The sequence below is a fragment of the Accipiter gentilis genome, chromosome 31 (assembly GCF_929443795.1).
Source record: "Accipiter gentilis chromosome 31, bAccGen1.1, whole genome shotgun sequence".
Lineage (NCBI taxonomy): Eukaryota > Metazoa > Chordata > Aves > Accipitriformes > Accipitridae > Astur > Astur gentilis.
Window position 1 is genome coordinate 8,486,543 of NC_064910.1, and position 20,103 is coordinate 8,506,645.

General features: G+C 35.4%; 1 protein-coding gene across 4 annotated transcripts in view; it reads right to left on the reverse strand.

The window, feature by feature from the left end:
• The window catches only part of TMEM131 (transmembrane protein 131), a 99,800-nt gene that overhangs the window by 29,814 nt on the left and 49,883 nt on the right, over positions 1 to 20,103 (reverse strand). For all 4 annotated transcript variants that reach the window (XM_049834116.1, XM_049834117.1, XM_049834118.1 and 1 more), the window contains exons 6-19: positions 19,434 to 19,550; positions 18,531 to 18,653; positions 17,963 to 18,043; positions 14,799 to 14,949; positions 14,601 to 14,657; positions 13,573 to 13,634; positions 8,210 to 8,318; positions 6,201 to 6,309; positions 5,259 to 5,412; positions 4,987 to 5,157; positions 4,532 to 4,642; positions 4,311 to 4,445; positions 3,721 to 3,825; positions 2,274 to 2,360 (exon numbers count right to left, since the gene is read on the reverse strand). In XM_049834116.1, the coding sequence (XP_049690073.1) occupies positions 2,274 to 2,360; positions 3,721 to 3,825; positions 4,311 to 4,445; positions 4,532 to 4,642; positions 4,987 to 5,157; positions 5,259 to 5,412; positions 6,201 to 6,309; positions 8,210 to 8,318; positions 13,573 to 13,634; positions 14,601 to 14,657; positions 14,799 to 14,949; positions 17,963 to 18,043; positions 18,531 to 18,653; positions 19,434 to 19,550 (1,572 nt within the window). The remainder of the gene's footprint in view (positions 1 to 2,273; positions 2,361 to 3,720; positions 3,826 to 4,310; positions 4,446 to 4,531; positions 4,643 to 4,986; positions 5,158 to 5,258; positions 5,413 to 6,200; positions 6,310 to 8,209; positions 8,319 to 13,572; positions 13,635 to 14,600; positions 14,658 to 14,798; positions 14,950 to 17,962; positions 18,044 to 18,530; positions 18,654 to 19,433; positions 19,551 to 20,103) is intronic.

The following is a 20,103-nucleotide window of genomic DNA, read 5'->3' on the forward strand; positions in this document are numbered from 1 at the left end:
AGCTGTCAAATTTCTCTACCAAACACTGAAACAAGAAGAACTGATGCTATTTTAGGCTTATTTTCATAAGTAATGGAGGCATTACAGAACAACTAGATGTAACAGTATCATGAATACAGTGATCACAAGTATAGTTTGAAATGAATCCAAGAACAAGGAAAAGTAAGTCTGCTGTCAATGTTCTCAAATATCAGAAGAGCTGAGTGATCAACTAACAGAAGTACTAAGTGAAGCTGACTGCTCTGAAAAGCTTGGGTCTTGAATGCAGAAAACAGTCTAGAATCTTGTCAAAGGTGATAATTATATCTGAATCTACAGTTCCAAACAAAATGCAAGAGCCCAAAGGTCCCCTGAATGAGTAATTATGTGAAAACATTACTAGATAAGAGGATTAAGCCAATTTAAAAAAAAAAAAAAAAAAATCACAGCCATCTGGGGGTGAGAAAGAATGATGACAGCAAGGAAGTCAGCCTTCGGGGCTGAGAAACACAGGTGCTACACGTAGTACCTGTCAAAAGAAAACAAATGCAAAAACTCAAACCAAACAACAACAAAAACAACACCACCACCACCCCCGCCAAATATCAAAGAAATCAACAACCCAAGCTTACCAAGACCTAAGTACACTAAGATACACTGAGAAGCTCTTTAGCCATTCCAGTTAGAACAAAATGAAGGGAGACTAAAAAAAATTCCTTCTTTATGGCCCAAAATGGAACAAAGTATTTTAACGTGGCATTCAAGAGGGACAATGATCTAGCCAGCAATTAGGATATACAAATTAGGTTACACAATATAGAAATTGCTTCATCTTTGGTGAAAGAAAGGGAAGTGGACCTTTAAGTTATTTCAGTTTAACAAAGGCTTATGGAACACTTCATAGATGAAGTTACAGATACAGTAGTCAGTGTAATAAATATCTATATAACAGTGAGGCCATATAGTCAAATAGGAAACATAGATCCTAAAGATAAAAAATAAAAAGTGATCTTTGCAACTGTAGGCATGACTGTTTGACCTCAAGAGTAGCAAAAGACTTCAGAACAATTTGTGAAGTAGATCAGAAGGAAGACAGAATGGGTAATGGGGCAAACGTAGCAGTGATTTACTGAAGTCCTGCTGACTTCCTAGCTTCCTCTGATAAGACCTATTGCATCACTTGTTCAAAAATTATCATTTACCTACAAGGCATGAGATAAAGCATTTGATAAAGTGCTAGTGAAAAAGTACTATTTAAGAGTACACTAATTGTAAGATAAGCAGGAGATACTAAGCAGCTATCAGAAGAGAAGGTGAGAACAGACAGTGCTCTATGACAGATTGAGATTATGCAGGACAAGGAAACAAAAACCATTTCCACCAACATGCATGGAGTTAGTTTTATCCTTTCACAAAACTGCCATCTCCATCTCCTTTTGCTACTTCCCCCCCCCCAGTTTTCAATCTCTCTCCCTATGATTTTCCATCATATTAAATTCCCCATTCATCAGAAAGTCACATGAAGTTCAGACTTCAATGAAATACCAATTGCAAAGTCAATATGCCTTTACTGCCCATGTTTCTATGGTTATGCTGGATGCCAGCTGAGAACAAAGTATTTTCTGGTTAATAGCTTGCTGTTTGAGTCTGTAGCCCTGAGCAAAGAAGCTGCTTTCAGCACTCACTGAATGAACACTACTGCAGGAGGAGGGATGAAAACAGCTATTACATACTTCTGCAGAGAGCTGTAGACCCACACAGCTTTCTTGCTTTCCTGTTTATGTACTCCACTTTGTACCCTCAAGAAGATCTACTTTCAGTGTGGAAACAATACAATAATGCTTTCACAGAGATCAAGGACTTCTTACACTAAAACATCAGTTTATTAGCCGACTTTGTTGTCTTTGGCATTACACTTTAGGAATTTGAAAAATGCATTTGTGCAATTTCATCTCTCTCTCACTCTTGGTGCTAACTCACATGAATTGGTAATAACTAGGTGACCACAGCTACGTTAGAATGAAGCTTCAAAGAATCAAGTTTGAGATCATATCAGTATTCCAAAATCCCATTCAAAGGGCCAGTAAAGGAGATGTAGGGATAACTCATGGCTGGGACATGCAGGGAGGGGGGAGGAACCAAAAAATAGCAACAAACTGAATCATGACAGTTCAGTAGCACAATCTCTCCAGCAATTTAACATGCAACAATTCAAGAGAGTGGTTTCTCTTGAAAAGGACAGATAAATAAAAAACACAGCAAGAAAACACTTAGTGCTATGACCCAACTCTTACTGGAAAAGAAGGTGGAAGAAAAACATGTTTTGGGGAGCAGGTCAGCGAACCTACAGCAATCACTGCCTTCACTGGTATAGTTAAAATCTGGGAAAAAAAAAGAACAAGAAAAGATTAGAAAAAAAATACTTAAACTTCAGCCTTTAAATGTCTCTTACACTTTCAAATTTCATAGAATAAAAAAAACCCTGAAATTCTACAATTAATGTAGTCTAGGTTTATATACACATTTAAGACATGGAGACATGAGTTAAGATTTCAACACATTATCATATTCAGAATGGTCACTCCATATTGTCAGGAAGCACACCTTTGCCCAGTCATACTTAGCACCATCTATATGGAACACAAAAGCACAGTTAAAATATAAGCTCTCCAATGGGGCATTATATAGGTCTTACTTGAATGGGGCTTACTTTGTTGGAAAACAGGAGGGTAACATCTTTAAAGTAAATGAGTATGAGGGAAGAAGATATACCAAACTTCTCAAAAACCACTAGAAGTCATGGTAAGACCTCAAGATGGACGTAAACATAGAAAAAGGAGTGTGGAAGGGATGGCAATGATTTCCTTTCTGTGTATTATTAAAGCTACCAATACAAATCAAGTAACTTGTAAGAACAAGCAAGAAAATAAAAGTGCTTCAGAGTCTACAACTGAAGGGTCACATACATGTATGGATGTATTAAAAAAGCCTAAAATCTCAGATAACTTGCAGAAATTAGAAATTTCCCATTTTCTGTAGCTTCATCAGAATCACACAATAAGCTATATAATTTCCTGACTTCATAAGCACAGTGTGTCACTTTTTTTTCCCTACATATATCACTCAAAGATATTAAATACAGATTCCATTATGTACTAGAATCTCCCTCTCCTGCAAAATAACTTAACAGAAAAGGCATATGAAGTTGAGAATTAACTGGTTGTTCCTTCTCTCCCTTACTAATTTTAGTGTAATGAACTCTGGTTTTTCCACTGTCAGCAAACTGTAATTACTCCAAAACAACTTTCACATTGGGTTTTGACAAAAAAAACCCTCTGAAATTATAGCTCGATTTCAGTAACCAACAATGTACCAAAAAGCACGTTGTCAGCATGTGTTATTCCAAAAGATCCATGCACTGATGCTTTGAGAATGTGTCGAGTCATTGAAGAACCCATACCTCAAAGCATTAGCTCAGATTTAAATGGATATTTCTGAAAGCCAGATGAAAATCGTAGTGAAAGTCATTCTTCATTCCTTCAGAGAAGACACAGCACAAGTAGCATTACTGTCGTTTGATGCAGAGTTAACTTGCAGAGATAACTTGACCTATAGAGGTCCCTTCCAACCTCAACTTCTCCCCGATATTGCAATCTGTCCACTAATACAACTCTTAAAACTTTATGCTTAAAAATTTAACATATCATTTGGGCAACACCCATGAACATACAATAAATATACCTCATAATCTGTCGTGATTTGTACAGCTCCATCATGAATTCCTTCAAGTTCTTTCGCTATTAGTTTTACTCTAAACACAGCATAATAACCTGATGCTAGTATCACCTGTAAATGGTAGAAAAAGTCATCCATTTGCATTCCATTAAAAGGAAAGAAATTTCACTAAACGAACATACCCAACATCCTCTTATTTCTTTAAACTGAATCAAAATCCATTCAAAACAATTGTCAGTGGTAAAAAGAATTCAAACACATGTTACTAACACAAAAATTATCAATTACTTGAGGTGATAAATTCCACTCTTCCCAGAGAAATGATGAGCATCATCTGAGGGCATAGAGTTTACTTTTCTGAAGCTTCCCCTTCCAAAATCTAACAAATCTGAACATAATACTGCTTCTTAAAATAAATTTTAAAAATTATACATGCTTTTTCATACTCAAATTCAGACAAAAATCAAGCATTCTCATCCTCCCTGCCCCCTGCTAAAGTGAAATTAGCACATATTTGTGCAAGAAGTTGCACATATTTGTCTCTTTTTTCCCCTCCTAAATCTAGCTTTAAGCAATGGATTCAAAGGATTACTTACTGAAGACTGATCGGATGCACTAGCATTTTGTAGTTCATGGTGGTTTGCAATTATCGTTGTTCTGTTTCCCTTTTCGGTTGATAGAAGTTCTACGGCCAAACCATCCCCTATAATATGCCAACTTTTTATAGCCAGCTTAAAAACAACAAAAGGTACTGTTTTCAGTAACAACACTGACGTAAAATTTTTAAAAGGCAAACTAAAAATAAATACCTCCTTACCTCTATCGGATTGCTGTTGATGACTGCAAATAAAATGCTGGTAGCTTCTGTTGCACTCAATATGCCAAAATCTATAAATCGTTCCTCAGTTTTTGGAGGCAGTACAAAGTACTAGAAAGATTGATAAAAGTATTTTAGCATAAGATAAATATTAAATGTTCTGAAACTCTAAGCTCATTAACAAATGCATTAATAAGTCTAAAATAGCAGCACCATGACAATCTCAAAATTTATACATCTTCTATGTGAAACTAAAGGGAACAAAAAAGAATTTTTCAGCAGTAACCAAAGCTGTTTAAGGGAAGAACTGGTAAAATCATTTTGAAATTAAAAAAGCCATCCTCCTATAGATATAGAATAAAGAATTAAAAACAGTCCTATCAAGTCAGCCCCTAATTAGACTGAAGTAGGGGGGGGAAAAAAAGAAAAAAAGAAAAAAAAAGGAAAATACTTACATCTAAAAATCCTGTGTATGCTCGGACAGGTAGATGAAATTTAGAAGCATTGGTGATAAGCAAAATATTATTATCTATATGAACAGATGATGTGGAAGGCATAAAATGAAGTGTAAAAATATATCTGGATTCATTCGGTGGAATTAAGACAGGTTTACTGAAGTTCTGGACCTAGATCAGTGAACAGTGAAGATCAATGTTACAATGCAACAAAGTGCAGCACATTTAAACATTTAGTATTAGGTAAAAACATTCACTGAAATGGGGCTTACTTTAAACATTGGTTTTGCTTCTTCTGGTAACACAACATCATGTATAAGGACTGCAAAACTGAATGTGTTTGTTAGATAGATCAGTCTTTCCACAGAATCAGCAGCACTGTCACGGATGTGAAAGAGTGTGGCAGCATGATCAAATCCTAAATATCTATTAAAAGAAAACAATATGAGCAAAATAAAGACTCTCCTCAAACATAAACTGTTTTTCCTGCATAAAAAAGTAGAAGTCATTCAATCAAACAGCAAAAAAGGTACACAGCCCACTGCATGCTGAACCTGTATTATTAGCACTACAGGGACACTGATAATCAAGTAATTCAAACAAGATAAGAAAACAGTATTAACATAGTTTGCAAATCATGCATATTCCTTATTAACCAAATCAGGCATCTGCAGCAGAAAAATTCTGAAGGGTAAGGTTTATGTTGTTTCCCTTTAAAATACCCTGTCAGTTCTGTTGATAAAGTAGCACCTCATTTCAACAATAATTTTAAAGTCAACTTAGCCAGACATTGTAAATAAATAACAAAAAATATGGAAGCACTGAGAGTTCTTCCAAAATTTTGCTTAAAACCAAAAATATTTTCTCTACCCTTACTTCATATAGTGATAGAACAGCAAATGCAAAACTGGAAAAATTTCCAATACTGCATTTTTAAAATGTCTCATCTGCAGCATTCAACTGCTCTGAAAAACAACTCACTAATGTCACTTTGAACCCAAGCCTTGAAACCAGCTTATGCATTACTACAACTACCCCATCTACTAGTGTAAAACCAGAAAAATTACAACAAGTTCTAAATGAGCTCCAGATTTAGAAAACCTGGGTATTACCTCTTTATATCCCCTCTCCCCCTAAGAAGGCTAAATTTCCTGCTACATCAGCTAATTTACAGCATTCAGTTTTTGAACTATGTTCATTTAGTGTAAGCTTACCCATCCAACACTTCTGCTTGATACGGTATTTCAAGTTTGGAGTAGCTCTTCTCTTTTGCTTTAACAGTTATTTTCCCAGAAGACTGTGATGCTTTTTTTGCTTTTGATGCTATACACACAAGAACACAAGAAGTTTGTTAAAGCGGACAAAAAAAATGATCCATTAGGTTAGACTAGCATGAGTGGAAGAATAAAAGCACAGAGCTAGCCCAGAAATGAAGTATCACAAAGAGAAAAATTGTTCTTAAAGAAATTTCAATAAGCAACTGACATGGAATAAGTCTAGGAAGCAAGAGATCCAAGTTCTGAATTCCTCCCCCTTAACATCAGTTAGTTGACCTGCCTGAGTTAGTAAGCCTATCTGCGATAGGGAAGCCTGGTTGTTCCCATCAAATAAATAACTTGGACATGTCCAGAGGATAATTCAGATCCCAGGTGAGCTGAATTCCCCACTTAAGAATATGGAATACACCTGTCCCTCCACTAACAGAACAGAAACTTGAGATGGCTGGGCTCCTCACTTAGAACTACCAGTCAAGCAGGACTTTGGGCTAGGAACACAGCAACATTTTAATAACAAAGTAAACAAAGACATGGTAAACTTTACAGGAATAGAATCAGATATACAAGCACCAAGAACGACACTCACAGGTCTGCTCCAAGATCACAGAACAAGCAACGTTAGCCTGGTAGCATTATCACCAGAAAAGTCAAGGGATTCAAATACTAGTTAGGAGAAACCACCAGCCCCTAAAGCCACTGCATGTATTAGGACAGCTGAAATAGCAAATATTTAGGGCTGGCTGCATCACTGAAAAGAATTCACCAAGTCAAGCCCTTAAACACATTAAGCACCTTAACTGGGTATTTTTCCCCAACTACCATTCCTTCCAAGATGTTAATCAGTACGTCCTCATATAACAATTCCGTCCAGCTTCAAAATCTGAACATATTACCACCTCAGGTTGACACAGTTCAGCTATTTCAGCGTTTATTTAGAGGCTAAAAACATACTTCACTCACCTTACAAGCCATAAGCTATTAAATACCTAAAGTGTTAATCAATAAATAACAATAATAAAAATCAATCCTTTCCTCTTTATCCATACAACTTCTAAAATTATGTCTACCTGAAATAAAAAACATTGCATCTATAAACTTCCATTTTTAAGCAGTCCAGGCAGAAAGACTTACAGCACCAACCAGTATCTTAAAGCAGTAACATCCGAGTAGGTCAACAGCATTCTGACAGTTGATTAAAATATCTATAAAAATGGAGGTGCCTTCTACAAATTGTCAGCATAGTATTTACAGTCACACTATGTAGGAGGAAAATGACCCAACACTTATTTCATAAAGATATAAATGAAAGTCAGTATTAGCATACATATCTTTGTAGGAAAGGTACCAGTAAAAGTTTTTTTCCACCTTCACTTCCCTTTTTCTTTAATACGAAATCAAGATAGCAAAATAAAATAAGCCCATTTTCCTAGTAAGGTTCTCAAGAGCATGACAAAGCCCTGTTTCCACGGGCATCCTACCATAAAATGTAATTTTTTTTCAGAAATAAGATTTTGGATTCTTTTTTAAACTTTGGAAGGATCAAAGGCAATCCAAGGGATATACTCTCCTCTAATATACATTACTGTGAGGAACACGTCCTGGTTAGGATTTCTCAAAAATAAATGCCTATTTAGACTACCAATACATTTTAAATAATCAGTGTCTTAACATAAGAATACTGCTTATATTTAATAGAATAATTAAGAATTCCTTCTCTTCTCACCAGTATTTACCAGTCTAAGGTACTTGCTGATTATGATCAGAGACAATCCCTTCAGAAAAAACTGAAATTAGAAGAACTGTAAGCCTTTTCCAGGTAGGAAAATTCCATTTCCTTCTCAAAATTACAAATAACATTTTGTTAAGAGAGTGAAAATAATTAATGAAGTTTCAGCAAGTTTTAAGAAGCACTTGACAAGTTCTAAAAAGAGAGGAGCAGTACTTACCATCAAAGCTAATACTTGCAACTTTGGTATATTTACTTTCAGAGGCTTTTAACGTAACTGGCTTGAAATGTACTGTTATAGCTTCATTCTGTGGTGTAGGTCTAACACTCTGCAAACAATCAAAATATGAAGCACTTGTAAATTTATCACTGTTAACATGCTGTGCAGCCTTCGCATATCCTTCAAAGTGATACAACTGCAACTAGTTTTGGCTGAGTTCTTACAGGTCTGTGTTTCTTATAACAAAGCAGCATTATAAGAGGCCTTAGAATTTTTTTCAGGTTCTGCAAATTACTCAGTCAGTATGCAGAAAAATGGGCAATAGAGAGTTCTCCTTGGGAATGTTGGATGAAGTGACAGTATGGCCAGAAACATGTTAATAAAAGAGAAAACAAGCTTTATTTAAATTAAGATTTTTTATTATTATTCTTAATGCTGCAGGGTTACAATAGCTGGAGTATTTGTTTCTGGTGCACTCATTAACAAAGCTGTTAAATGACTTGTGTAATTACTGGTGATGATATAGACATCCACCTTGTCTCTGATCTCATGCTAAGACTGCAGAACTGCCATGAGAAAAAAAATAATAAACCGTATAGAGAACCATTTTGTAAGTCTGAGATGACACTCATTCTATACCAACATTTTACAAGATCACCTTTGTATCTGAGAATTACTGTTCTAAACTAAATGGACAATGTAAATTGGGCATTACTGGAATAGCAATTGTGTCAGTTATTAGCCAGAGCTGATTTGTAGAAATACTCATTGCTATGCAACAGGATTATGGATTCCATGTCAACATCTGAAGACTCTATAAAGATTGCTAGTAAACTCTTTATCTAGATTCCATGGAGAGAAACTGCGCATGGAGCATTTAAACGCTTATTCTTGTTTTGCTTAAAATTAGGATGGCTGCCATGATTCCTCCTCCCCAGCTGTCTTCTGCTGTAAGAACAGTCCAGCTGCTCATGTAGCAGCTGTTAAGCTACTGCAAATTACAGGATGCTGCATTAAGGAAACTGAAATGAGTGCTGGTTTATCTTATGCTGGGCTGCAGAGGTTTAGCACCTGCTTCATAAGCAGCTGAGCCTTTCTTGGTCAGAGAGGAGCAAGGCAGACAGCTAGTGGTACAAACCAATTACAGTTCTTCTGAGCTAAGCTGTCCTTGATTGTAAATTAAAGCCATAAAATTGTGCATACATAACTAAGTTCTGCAGACCACGTGATCCTTAGAGGAAACAAGCAGCACTGTTCCTGGAGCTAATGAATAATCTCTGTTAACTCAACTAGAAGTTTTGTATTTTGGATTTATAGTACTGACCTTTGTCAACCATCTGAATACATGTGCTGCAGATATTTGCTATTTCTCTTCACAAGGCAATTCATGATTATAACAATTTTCTTCTAATGAAATCCATACTAAAAACCTGAGATCTTGAGGTGTCTTTAAAAGAAAAAAACACCCCTCTTAAAGCAGACAAAACCAAAGCTGTAATCAAGTTCACAACTTTTGCATGGCAGAAAGGATAACCATTTCTAGTACCTCTTTTCATGCAAAAGGCTGGTTTTTAACTATTGAACTTCAAAATGATGCTGCTTTCATTTAATAAATCAAATTGGAAATATTCAAAAGGACAGCCTGTTGCCAGAAAAATGGCAGGTTTCAGAGGTGCATCTCTTAAACTACAAGTGTAACAAACCTAGATGTATTTACTCAAAATGTCTACAGTTAATGAATTTAGTTAAGGAAGGAATTTACATTGTTTTGTTGAAAATTTAACTACATCATGCACATTTCTCATTTGTTGCTTAATTACATGCTATAAAAGGAAATAAAGAATTAAGACAACTAAAGGAAAAACAAACATCCTTAAGAATCCTTTCAACTTCACTTTCCTCAAACTTTACCCTATTTCAAATAAAGCCCAAGTGAAACTTGTCCTGAGATATGCCTTAAGAATCATCAGATATGGACAAGTCATGAGAATACATGCAAAACAAGCTCCATCAAGAACCTAATACCAGCAATTTTCTCAAAATCTCCCAACAGCAACTTCTGTAGGGAAGAAGAATTTAAAATAGACATGGTTCAGTAATACATGGCTCTCCCATGGAGTGCCCCAGTCAAGATTCCTGACCCTGCTGTATGAAGATACATCCAATATTTAGCATAAGAGCAGAAAATGAGGACCTTAAGTGTTCTCTAGAACACAGAAGGGAGAGTAAGCTTTGTGCTATTGCAGCAGTTACTGGGAAAGACTTCAAAGGTTTACAAACTATCAGACTACACCAATTCTAATAAACTAAAGAGGAGAAGAGCATGAGCTGAAACACTAGCACATGTTCATCCACACCGTTTACCTGTCAACAGGCTCCTGAACATAGTTTTGTCTTGTCCACCTAACATATTGCTCTAAAGACTAAGCAAGCTGTAGACTTTTGCTTACAGACAGTAAAGACACAGCTACCCTGCTGCAAGAGGAAAAGTCCCCATGCCTACAGGCAGCAGAGTAAGGCTGGTTCCATTAGTTTCAGAAACACCTCTATACTGTTTTATTTGCTTTTAGAGACAATTATTTTGTCAGTAATAACTTGGCCTTCACTTTAAACAGGGACACACCTAACTAAGTAAAGTTCACTTTCACCATAAAGCACCATCCAGAACAGCCAGGGAATGAACTACTACTAGATTTTAATCCTTTAAGGTAACTTTCCATTAATAACTTTGAGATGCAAGCACTCAAATGTGCAGACTGAAAACATAACACAGAAGTAAACTACTTCTCCCAGGTTGGTAAGAGAAAAAAAAATCTACTCTGAAGTATGTGATTTGTGACAGAAGTAAGTAAATACTTTCTCATACAAACACTTCTTTTTTCAAACTGATAGAACTCAGCTTCAATATATGTCTGTCCTGAAGTTCCTGGTTCTTTGTGCAGCAAACATGATCAGGAGCTCAAATTTTAAAGCGTATCCTTACTTTTAGAAATCAAATGGGCTTAAACTGCCTTAAGGAAATACAAAATTTTCATTCTATAGACGGGATAAGAAAGTGTTCAGCAATCTACATTTACTAGATTTTTGACAGCATGGCTTAATTGTTGCAGCATGACAACAGTTCATCCAGTCATGAAATAAACATGATTCTCCTTAATAATGAAGAAAACCCTACAAAATGTAATGAACAAGTTTTTATAAAGAGTTTTAGAACTCAAAAAATGAAAGTCAAGTGACTCACTCTTATTTCCTTAACCAATTCGTTGGACCACAGCATGAGTAAGTACTTTAAGGCAGAACAACTACAACTCTGGCAACAGTAATAGCAGTCTCTCGTACACAGATGACCTGAAGATATTTAGTTCCTCCAGCACCCGGCTTAAATATATGCTAAATATAGCCTTGGCCTTTTCTTCTGACATTAAGATGAAATCTGTCACATAGCCCTGTCTCACTGCTTTTAAACCCTAGCTCTAAAGGGTCAGAAATCCATTTTTCAAGCTTCCCTATAAGTAAGCTACTACCAAGTTCCTTCCAAAAATTCTTTCCTCTTGCTTACCACTTTGAAATTCCTTGATTGGCACAGCAGCAGAAATTCACACAGTGCTTCAAATGCTAGAAAGGTTACAAACTTCACAACAAAGCTGTGCCTTAATGAGAAGAACAATTGACTTGATGTGCCATATGTGACACATTGAAAAATACATATCTGGACCTATGTGGTAACTTTATCATTACAAAAGTGAGTCCTAAAAGCTTTAAGACCACTAAATTTACCGCTTTGATATACTGTAAAAGAATAATTCATCTGGAAAAGTTCTGTCATAACATGTATAATGGTTATTGAATGATAGCCTTCCATTAGACTGGAGTCTATGGTCTATAGTCTATAGTTTAGTTACCATAGCTTAAAAAAAATGGGTAGGGTTTTTTTAGTGGAGGACTATGAATTAGGTACTACATTATCAGATATTAGAAGTGATACTGATGGTATCAATATATGGTTATTTGCATTGTACTCATGAAGTATATTACACACTCGAAAAACAAAACAAAACACAAAATTGTCCCTATGCCAAAAAACTGGCAAATCCACAAAAATGGACATAAGACAGCAGACATAACGGGAAAAATAATTCAATAAGTTTACCAACCCTTTGATTGTAAAAATCATATACAGGTCTTTTTTTAAATAAAAACCCTCCATGGAAGCTGGTTTATAGTTTACAAGGCCACAAGAGACCTTATTGGATCATCTGACCTCATTAATGCAATAAGCATTAGAACTTCGATGAATTAAATTCTGTTTGCGCTATACTGCGAGTTTCTCTCAACTTGAAAATTATTACTGAAGAACAACTTAGCAAGCATTGCAATGGACTATTATCACAGTGGAAAGTTATCCTCATTACTAAACGTGTACTGTTTCTAGTTTAAATTCATCTAGCTTGTTTCCAGTATCATATTTTAAGTTTTTGTTAGACTTCTACTATTAAAATACTATTCCCTACAGTGACAGCTTTAAAAACACAGAAATGCTCTCCAAGAGCTCAGTAAGAAACCTTTGCCAATCCTTCAGTCATTCTTCCAGCTCCTCTGGTTTCTTTTCAACACTTCAACACTTTCTGAAGTGCAATGGGGCAAGGTATAGATAGCTATACAACTAAATCTGGAAAAAAGGAAGACAGGAATGGGAGAAGGAAGAAGTGAGAAAAATAGTGGGCAATGAGAAAAGTTACACAGGAAAAAGGTATGAATGAACAAAGGCAGACTGGACTACCAGACTAGAGCCAAAATTCTGTAATAAAAATAGAAAGTAGAAAATCCCAAACCTAGAATTCTGAAGCTGGCTGCACTTTACATGCAGCTGCAGTGATCTCATTGGAAAGGGCTCTAGAGCGTTTTCAGGCTTTTTTCTTATTTCAAGCTACAAAGTACATAACCTCAAGAAAACAAGAGTCATTTTACAGTCTGCTCTTGAAAGCCACTCTGCTCATCTTAAAAGTTTGTGTTGGGCAACCACTTTATACACTCATGGAGCGTATGATGAGGACAACGAATCCCACAGAATCTCTCATTCACTGAACAGGAATTACTGTTCTCAAGTATAAAAGCATCCAGAGGTTCAGATATTGCAGGCACAGCCTATAAATGCTGAAACAGCCTTTCAAAGAAGGCTATGAAGCAAATGAATTTTACCATGCGTATAGATTATTTGTCTTACTATTAAGTTACGTTTTCAGTCACACATCACCTAGTTTCTAATTCTGAACACTACAATGGTGAACCTGTGAATGATCAATTTTTATGAGAGAAAGTAAATCCAAGTAGAAAGTTTCAAATTGAAAGGAAATAAAACTTACTGTAATTGGCACATCTTTTGTTCCTGAATTTAATAAATGCAGATTTAAAATTTTTGGCAGATCTGTTAAAGAACAAAAAACACACCTGGCTATTAGGCTATTTTAACATAAGAACCTTATACAAAGTCATCTGCACTAGCTGGCTTCTCATATAAATCCACTGTTGTTCAGTGTTAAAAAGTTAGACTAACATGACAGTACAGCCAGTCAAAATAGCTTGTCCCAAGAGTCTGACACACTTAACTACATTTTTGTGTATTAGTAGGTATTACATGCTTCAGCTAACCACTCGTATTTCTAACACATTAAGAAATGAAGAGGCTAAAAATACTACAATGAATGATTTTGCCAGATGCACCAATATTCAGCAGAAACTAATCTTATTTAAAAATCGTCATATGTTAAGTTGCTAAGAAAAGTATTTCAGAAGCTACCTTTTTTTAGTTGAAAGAAGATACATACTGTTTTTCTTTAGTAACGAGTCCCTTTAAAGTTTCAAAAGATACCTTCAGTTTTACTGCTTTCTGCCATATATATTTTTTTTTTCATTTTGCTAAACAGTATTAATTTAAAATGTAAAGTGTTAGGCACAAATGTGTAAGTGGCACTTAAAAAAATTTATCTTATCATAAGTAACAGACTTGATTAAGTTTGCACACTTTTACTATTCCCTGTGTCTGAAAATTATTAAAACTTATGCAGATGTAAAGCAATCTTTCAAAACAAATTCACAAATAAAGTAAACTGATCGTGGTTTTCAGACTAAGCCAAGTGCAACTGTATAAGACTAATTTTATTACTAGACTTATAACTGGATGTGCAAACTACTGTTTGCTTGTACACATCTCAAGTATACTTGCAGGTGAATACATTTGTGCATTGTTATAACACACTGTTATTCTGCTTTTGAAACTCTGGCTTTTAAAAAGCATCATTCCACCAGCAACCCTGAATAGTACAGATAACTGGGCTTTCCTCTCCCCAAACTAATCCTCATAAATACTTTTGAGACCTGAAGTATAGTTTACCTTGCGTTCGTAGCGTACCAAAATCTAGCATTTCTGTTGATGAATAGATTCCTGGTGCTTTAAGAAAAAAAAAAAAAAAAAGAAAAAAAAAAGTTATCATTTTCTTATTATACTAAGAGTTAATTAAGCTGAATAACCTAAAAACAGACAAACAAAAAAACCCTAAACCAACAAAAACCCAACCACTTTTCTACAAACCTGTTGTAACTTCTACTTCAACAGGGAGAATGATAAATTCTGTGTTGTCTGAGGCATTTGTTTTTATTCTAATGAAGGCCGTATGATTATCTGCTTCTCTTGAAGAAAAGCTGGCTCTCATCACTCCTTTTGTTTCATAGGGAGGTATTTCCTGATAAATAATCAAAGCACGTCTATGAGAGTGCAATAATTACAAAAAAAGCTGCCACACCAAAAAATTACAATAGAAGCATTGAGTATGACTGTAGTAAGAGAAAAAGCTGCAATAGCAGTAAGAGATAGGCTGCATGTTACTAAAATTACCATTAAATTTAGTAAGCGTAGCTGTAATCATCTAATATGACACTGATTAAAAATAGGTATACGCAAGAGGACTTATGTCACATTTCATTAACTTTCATCTATTAAAATTGTGGTAAAAAGACAGTATACTAAATTGACAGCATCTACCAATAAACAAAATCTATTCATAAAAATGTTATTGAGCACAGTAACATCAAACATTGGGTTTGCATATTCTAATTGTTTTTTCTCCAAAGCAGACACAAGGCATACAGTTTCAGTGCTAAACACAAACTGAAACAGTGGAGAACTGCAAGTAGCCAGAAGCCTGTGGAGCTTCAGGTTTATTAGTCACGAAGCAATTTACAGCAAAAAGCCAAAATGTGTTTTAGTTTCTGTACCAAGCCTATTTCATCAGTTCCAATCTGCATTCAGGGTTTGAAAGAGAACTCTTTCTGTATTTGCTGGACACAGCTGCAGCACAAGACTAGCTTCAGAACCATAGTTGAATTACTAACACTGCATATTCTTCCCCATCACATTACGGAAGGGCTGGGGAACTGGGTTTTTCTTCTGTTTTTTTAAGTAGAAGATTAAAACCTTGATTTGAAATTTGGAGCTTCCTCCACTTTAAATGCAAATAAATATGGCACAAAGCAGGAATTTTTGATGAGTAGTCCTTGCATCAGCTGATGTCTTTTCAGTTGACAGCTTCTTTCTTTTGTGTTTTTGATGAAGGAAAGGAAACTGGACAAGATGTAATCCATATAGGTGCTGATTGTCTCATACATCTCTTCTGTGTGTTCTGTAGTACAAACTCATGCCAGTCCATTCGGGATGTCAAGCTGGCACATCCACGGCACAATGACTGTAGATGTATTTTTTGAAAACTGCTGAATATCAAAGTAACTAGTTTCAACTGGTACTACTTAGTGAGTCCCTAAACAAAGAACATTTCAAGTTCTGTTTTCGCACTTATTCACAGACCTAACATAATGTAGCCGTTCATCGTTTCAAAGGATGTGATTTGACTCTTCCATATTTGTAACCAGGGATCCAATGTTTGTCAGATCCCTGAAGTAACTTTGAACAGTGATTACAAAAATACTCCTACATATGCAGACTGCTTCGTCCATAACCCAAACAACATTTGGCATCAAAACAATTTTAGATGATTATGTGCATCCATATGTCAAAGTATCATCCCATATTTCAAATAATTTCTTCTACTTTGCAGCTTTTTTTAACTGCAGTGCAGCTCTTGACATAGCCAATACAACAATATAACTGGGTGTTTCCTCCCACTGGTTTAACTTCTTCTAATTGCCTTATTGTTTTGAAATAGCAATGGTTGACATGAAAAACAAGAGGGTTAGTACTGACTAGCATTAACCTGACTGCCTTTCCATGCAATACACTGGAAGCTTTCACATGCCTGTCATCATTGCTTTAACTGGCAACCTGGCCTAGACAAGCTGAAGAGTTACATGCTCTGAAAAGGTACATGCTCAAAAAACAGAACTAGAAATAAATCAGACATTTAAAAATCTTCTATTCGTTTGTTTGTGGATCTAACATGTTTGTACTAATACAATACATACCTACCTACAATACATATGTATGTATGTACATACAATACATACCTACTAATGGGTACAGAATTCAACATTCCCCTTGCGTTCTCTTGACAACAAGGAAGGAGCTATCTTTAGAAGCACTGCCATTTGACTAAAACGGTGTCAAAACATTAGGACATTCATTTTTAAAAAATCTATTTCAATGTTTACATCTAACCCTCAGCATTTTTTAAAACGATTGTGAACTGTATTCATATTCACTTATTTGCAACTTTTGTATCTAAAACTAAAATACTGCCATTCTCATGGACTTTCTCCAGAAAAGCCAGGAATTAAGTTTTGTGATCATCCTTCTTAGCTCACTTGAAAATATCCTGGCTTTACTCATTACAACAGATGTAACCATCAGTGACTGTAAAGATACACTTGAGCAAGAGACAAGTTTTGGAGCCAAATGACTTTAAAGTCTCTCCTAGACAAAAAGCAGTCATCAAAAAAAGGAATAATTCTAATTAAAGAGGAAAATAGGTTTTGTATCTAGTTGGACATTACCAAGTGTGATATACAGCACAGAGCCAATACTGTAGCTTCAGGATGCTTCTAAAATTTATTTCACTTAAAAATATCAGTATGTGTTACTTCAAAACTACATTAAGTGAAGAACACAACAAAACAGATTTAACGGGCCAGACTGTGAGTCCATCCAACCCGCTACCCTGTCTCCAGCAGCAGACATGAAGAGTAACTGTAGGCCATGCATGTAAGAATATTTTCCAGAACAGTTTCCAGCCACTCTTGACTCATGATCTAGGGATTTATTGCAGCTAGACATACTGCTGTATTATTTAGTAGTTCTTAATAGATTCTTCTTCCTTAAGTTCATTCAGCTGCTTTTTCTACCCACGTAGGCATTCATAGTGATTTGCAGGAATGACTTTCTCAGTTTAAAAAAAAAAATTCCATTTATTTTTCCTGTGGGTTAGATCCAGCTCACAGGCCATCAAGAGGACTACATTGTCCTGAATGCTTAGGCAGGTGTAATTCATTCTACAGGGAATCATCTTATTCCTCTCATTTCAAAAAAGCACAGCTCAATACAGGTGGCTTCTTTTAAATAAAACTTTCCTTCAATTCCAATTACCATACAATTAACAGACCCTGTTATCATTTCAATTTTTATGAGGTATTTATAATGATTAGATGACAAGAAGAAAAGTTGGTAAAAAAAACCCCAAACCTAAAATCATATCAAAATAAAACCTCCCCAAACAAGTACAATGAATACTGCAAGACATGACTACTCACCCAGAGTTTCCTTGTACCTCCTTGCTGACCTGTTGGAAGCTCTAAATGGAGATCACCTCCACTGGAATACATTTCTACCACCTGAGGCGGGTAACAGGAAAATGTTAGCACTCAACTTTAAAGGGATCCTGTTTTAGTTATCAGGTATTATAATTACATACTAATGAATACCATAAAGACACCTTATGCTGTGCAATACAAGCAGAAGGAAGCTAGAAGGCATGCCTGAATTAAAAACACAAGATCTATTTTACTTTGTTTACTTCAGTATTTTTCTTAATTACCAGTGAAGTTTAATTCTTTATTTTGCAGTAATTATGACCATTTTAAAAAAGGAAATTTCACAGTAAACCTCAATTTAGCAAATTAAGATATCTGTGAGCATAAGCTATGATTTTTAGAACAACTGATTTGCATTTAAACGGAAAAACATTTATATAATATGAAAGACTTGGTCTCAAATAGCTTTACAGTTCAAACAGAATTTTAAGTACCACCAAAATAAAAAAAAAATCAGTTTAATATCATAAATATAAATGAGCATTTAATGGTTTTCTCTTAGGCTCACCTGCAAAGGTTCACTGTGAGGGTTATGTATATTTATTATAGGAGAAAAACTGCTATTTACAGGAACTCGTGCCCCAATAAATGGGCGCAGTCGGTAGGGGTTCGGTACTCCAATGCCAAACACCTAGTTCAGAAAAAGAAAAACAAGCTTAAGTAGCTGTATATAATTGTTGCAGAGCCTAACATGTGTGCCAATTTTAGTAATCTACCAAGTACTCTCTTTAATTAATTTTATGTATACTTCTAACTGACCATGTAAAACCAGTATCATGCTAACACACTGAAATAAACTGGTTTAGCGTGCCACTAAAGGATATTTCTCATAGCTACTACTTACACTGACATATTTAGAACACAAGAAGTGAAAATAACATCTTTTTTTCTGATACTCTGAAACACTAGATACCAGCTAAAGGTTACAAAAGATGTGAAATATCCTTTAATCATACCATCATGGAACAGACTATCCATATGGGAAGTGTTTTTGTTGTTCTCAAACTATTACCATGGTAAGAGTCATATTCTTTCAACAAAAGGATTTCTCTCACTTTTCAGACTCTCTCTTCTGTCTGGTTTATCTTTCTGAATCTCAGATGAGTACAGAGCTAAAGAATGAGCTAGATCACTGCAATGAGCCACTAAAATAACAAAAAAAATGTTGGGAGAATTTTAAACCCTACATAATTTCATCAATCTGGCTTACAGTACTGCCCTACAGATATTTACAATGGTATACCTCTGTGTTACAACAAGAAGCAGGAATGTAAACTTCTTCAGCTGGGCTGATAAAAAAAACCCCACCACTATTGTGCAAATATCCTTGGATTGTTAAGCATGCCATAATAGATACTGCTCTCGTTGATTCACACTTCACAACTTTTCTGAAAGAGTGTAATTCTCTTACCTGATAAGTAAATACCCCATGATTAGAAGTGTTAATAAATAAAGTGTTCTCTACATTTCCCACTACTCTTGCGAGGAAAACTACATCAAAGGACGTATTCCCTCCTGGGAGAATTTTCTGGGGAAAAAAGCAAGCAAGCAGAGGAATAAGCAAAACTGTTTATTGAAGACATTCCACCCTGCAGATGAACAATAGCTTTTGTGCTACAGAAGATCTCCACGTGTTCTTTATGGAAAACTGAAGTTAGAAAGTCTACTGTGGATTTGGAAAAAAATAATAGAAGTTTTAGACAAATTAAAATGTGTAACAAAATAATAAAAAATACCAATACTTTACAACCTAAATACAATATCTTACATTATCTAGTGCAGGATCATATTTAATTTAATTTTTATTTTGAATTCTCAAGAGTTCAGCTTATCACATAAATATTTTGGACTGGTAGTTTACAGAACATTAGAGAAAGGCAATTCCTACAAGACTTCCATAAGTGAGAAAGGTTGCTTATAGACAGGTTTTCTGAAGTTTTTAGTGTTTGCATGGTCCCTGTTAAACCACAGGCCCTGCAGACAAAACTGAAACTAGAGGACTGTATCTGACAGCAATGTGGTTAAGAGTTAACCCTGCTGACACCATGCTTTTTAACTTGCAAGTTCCTGTAACATAATTG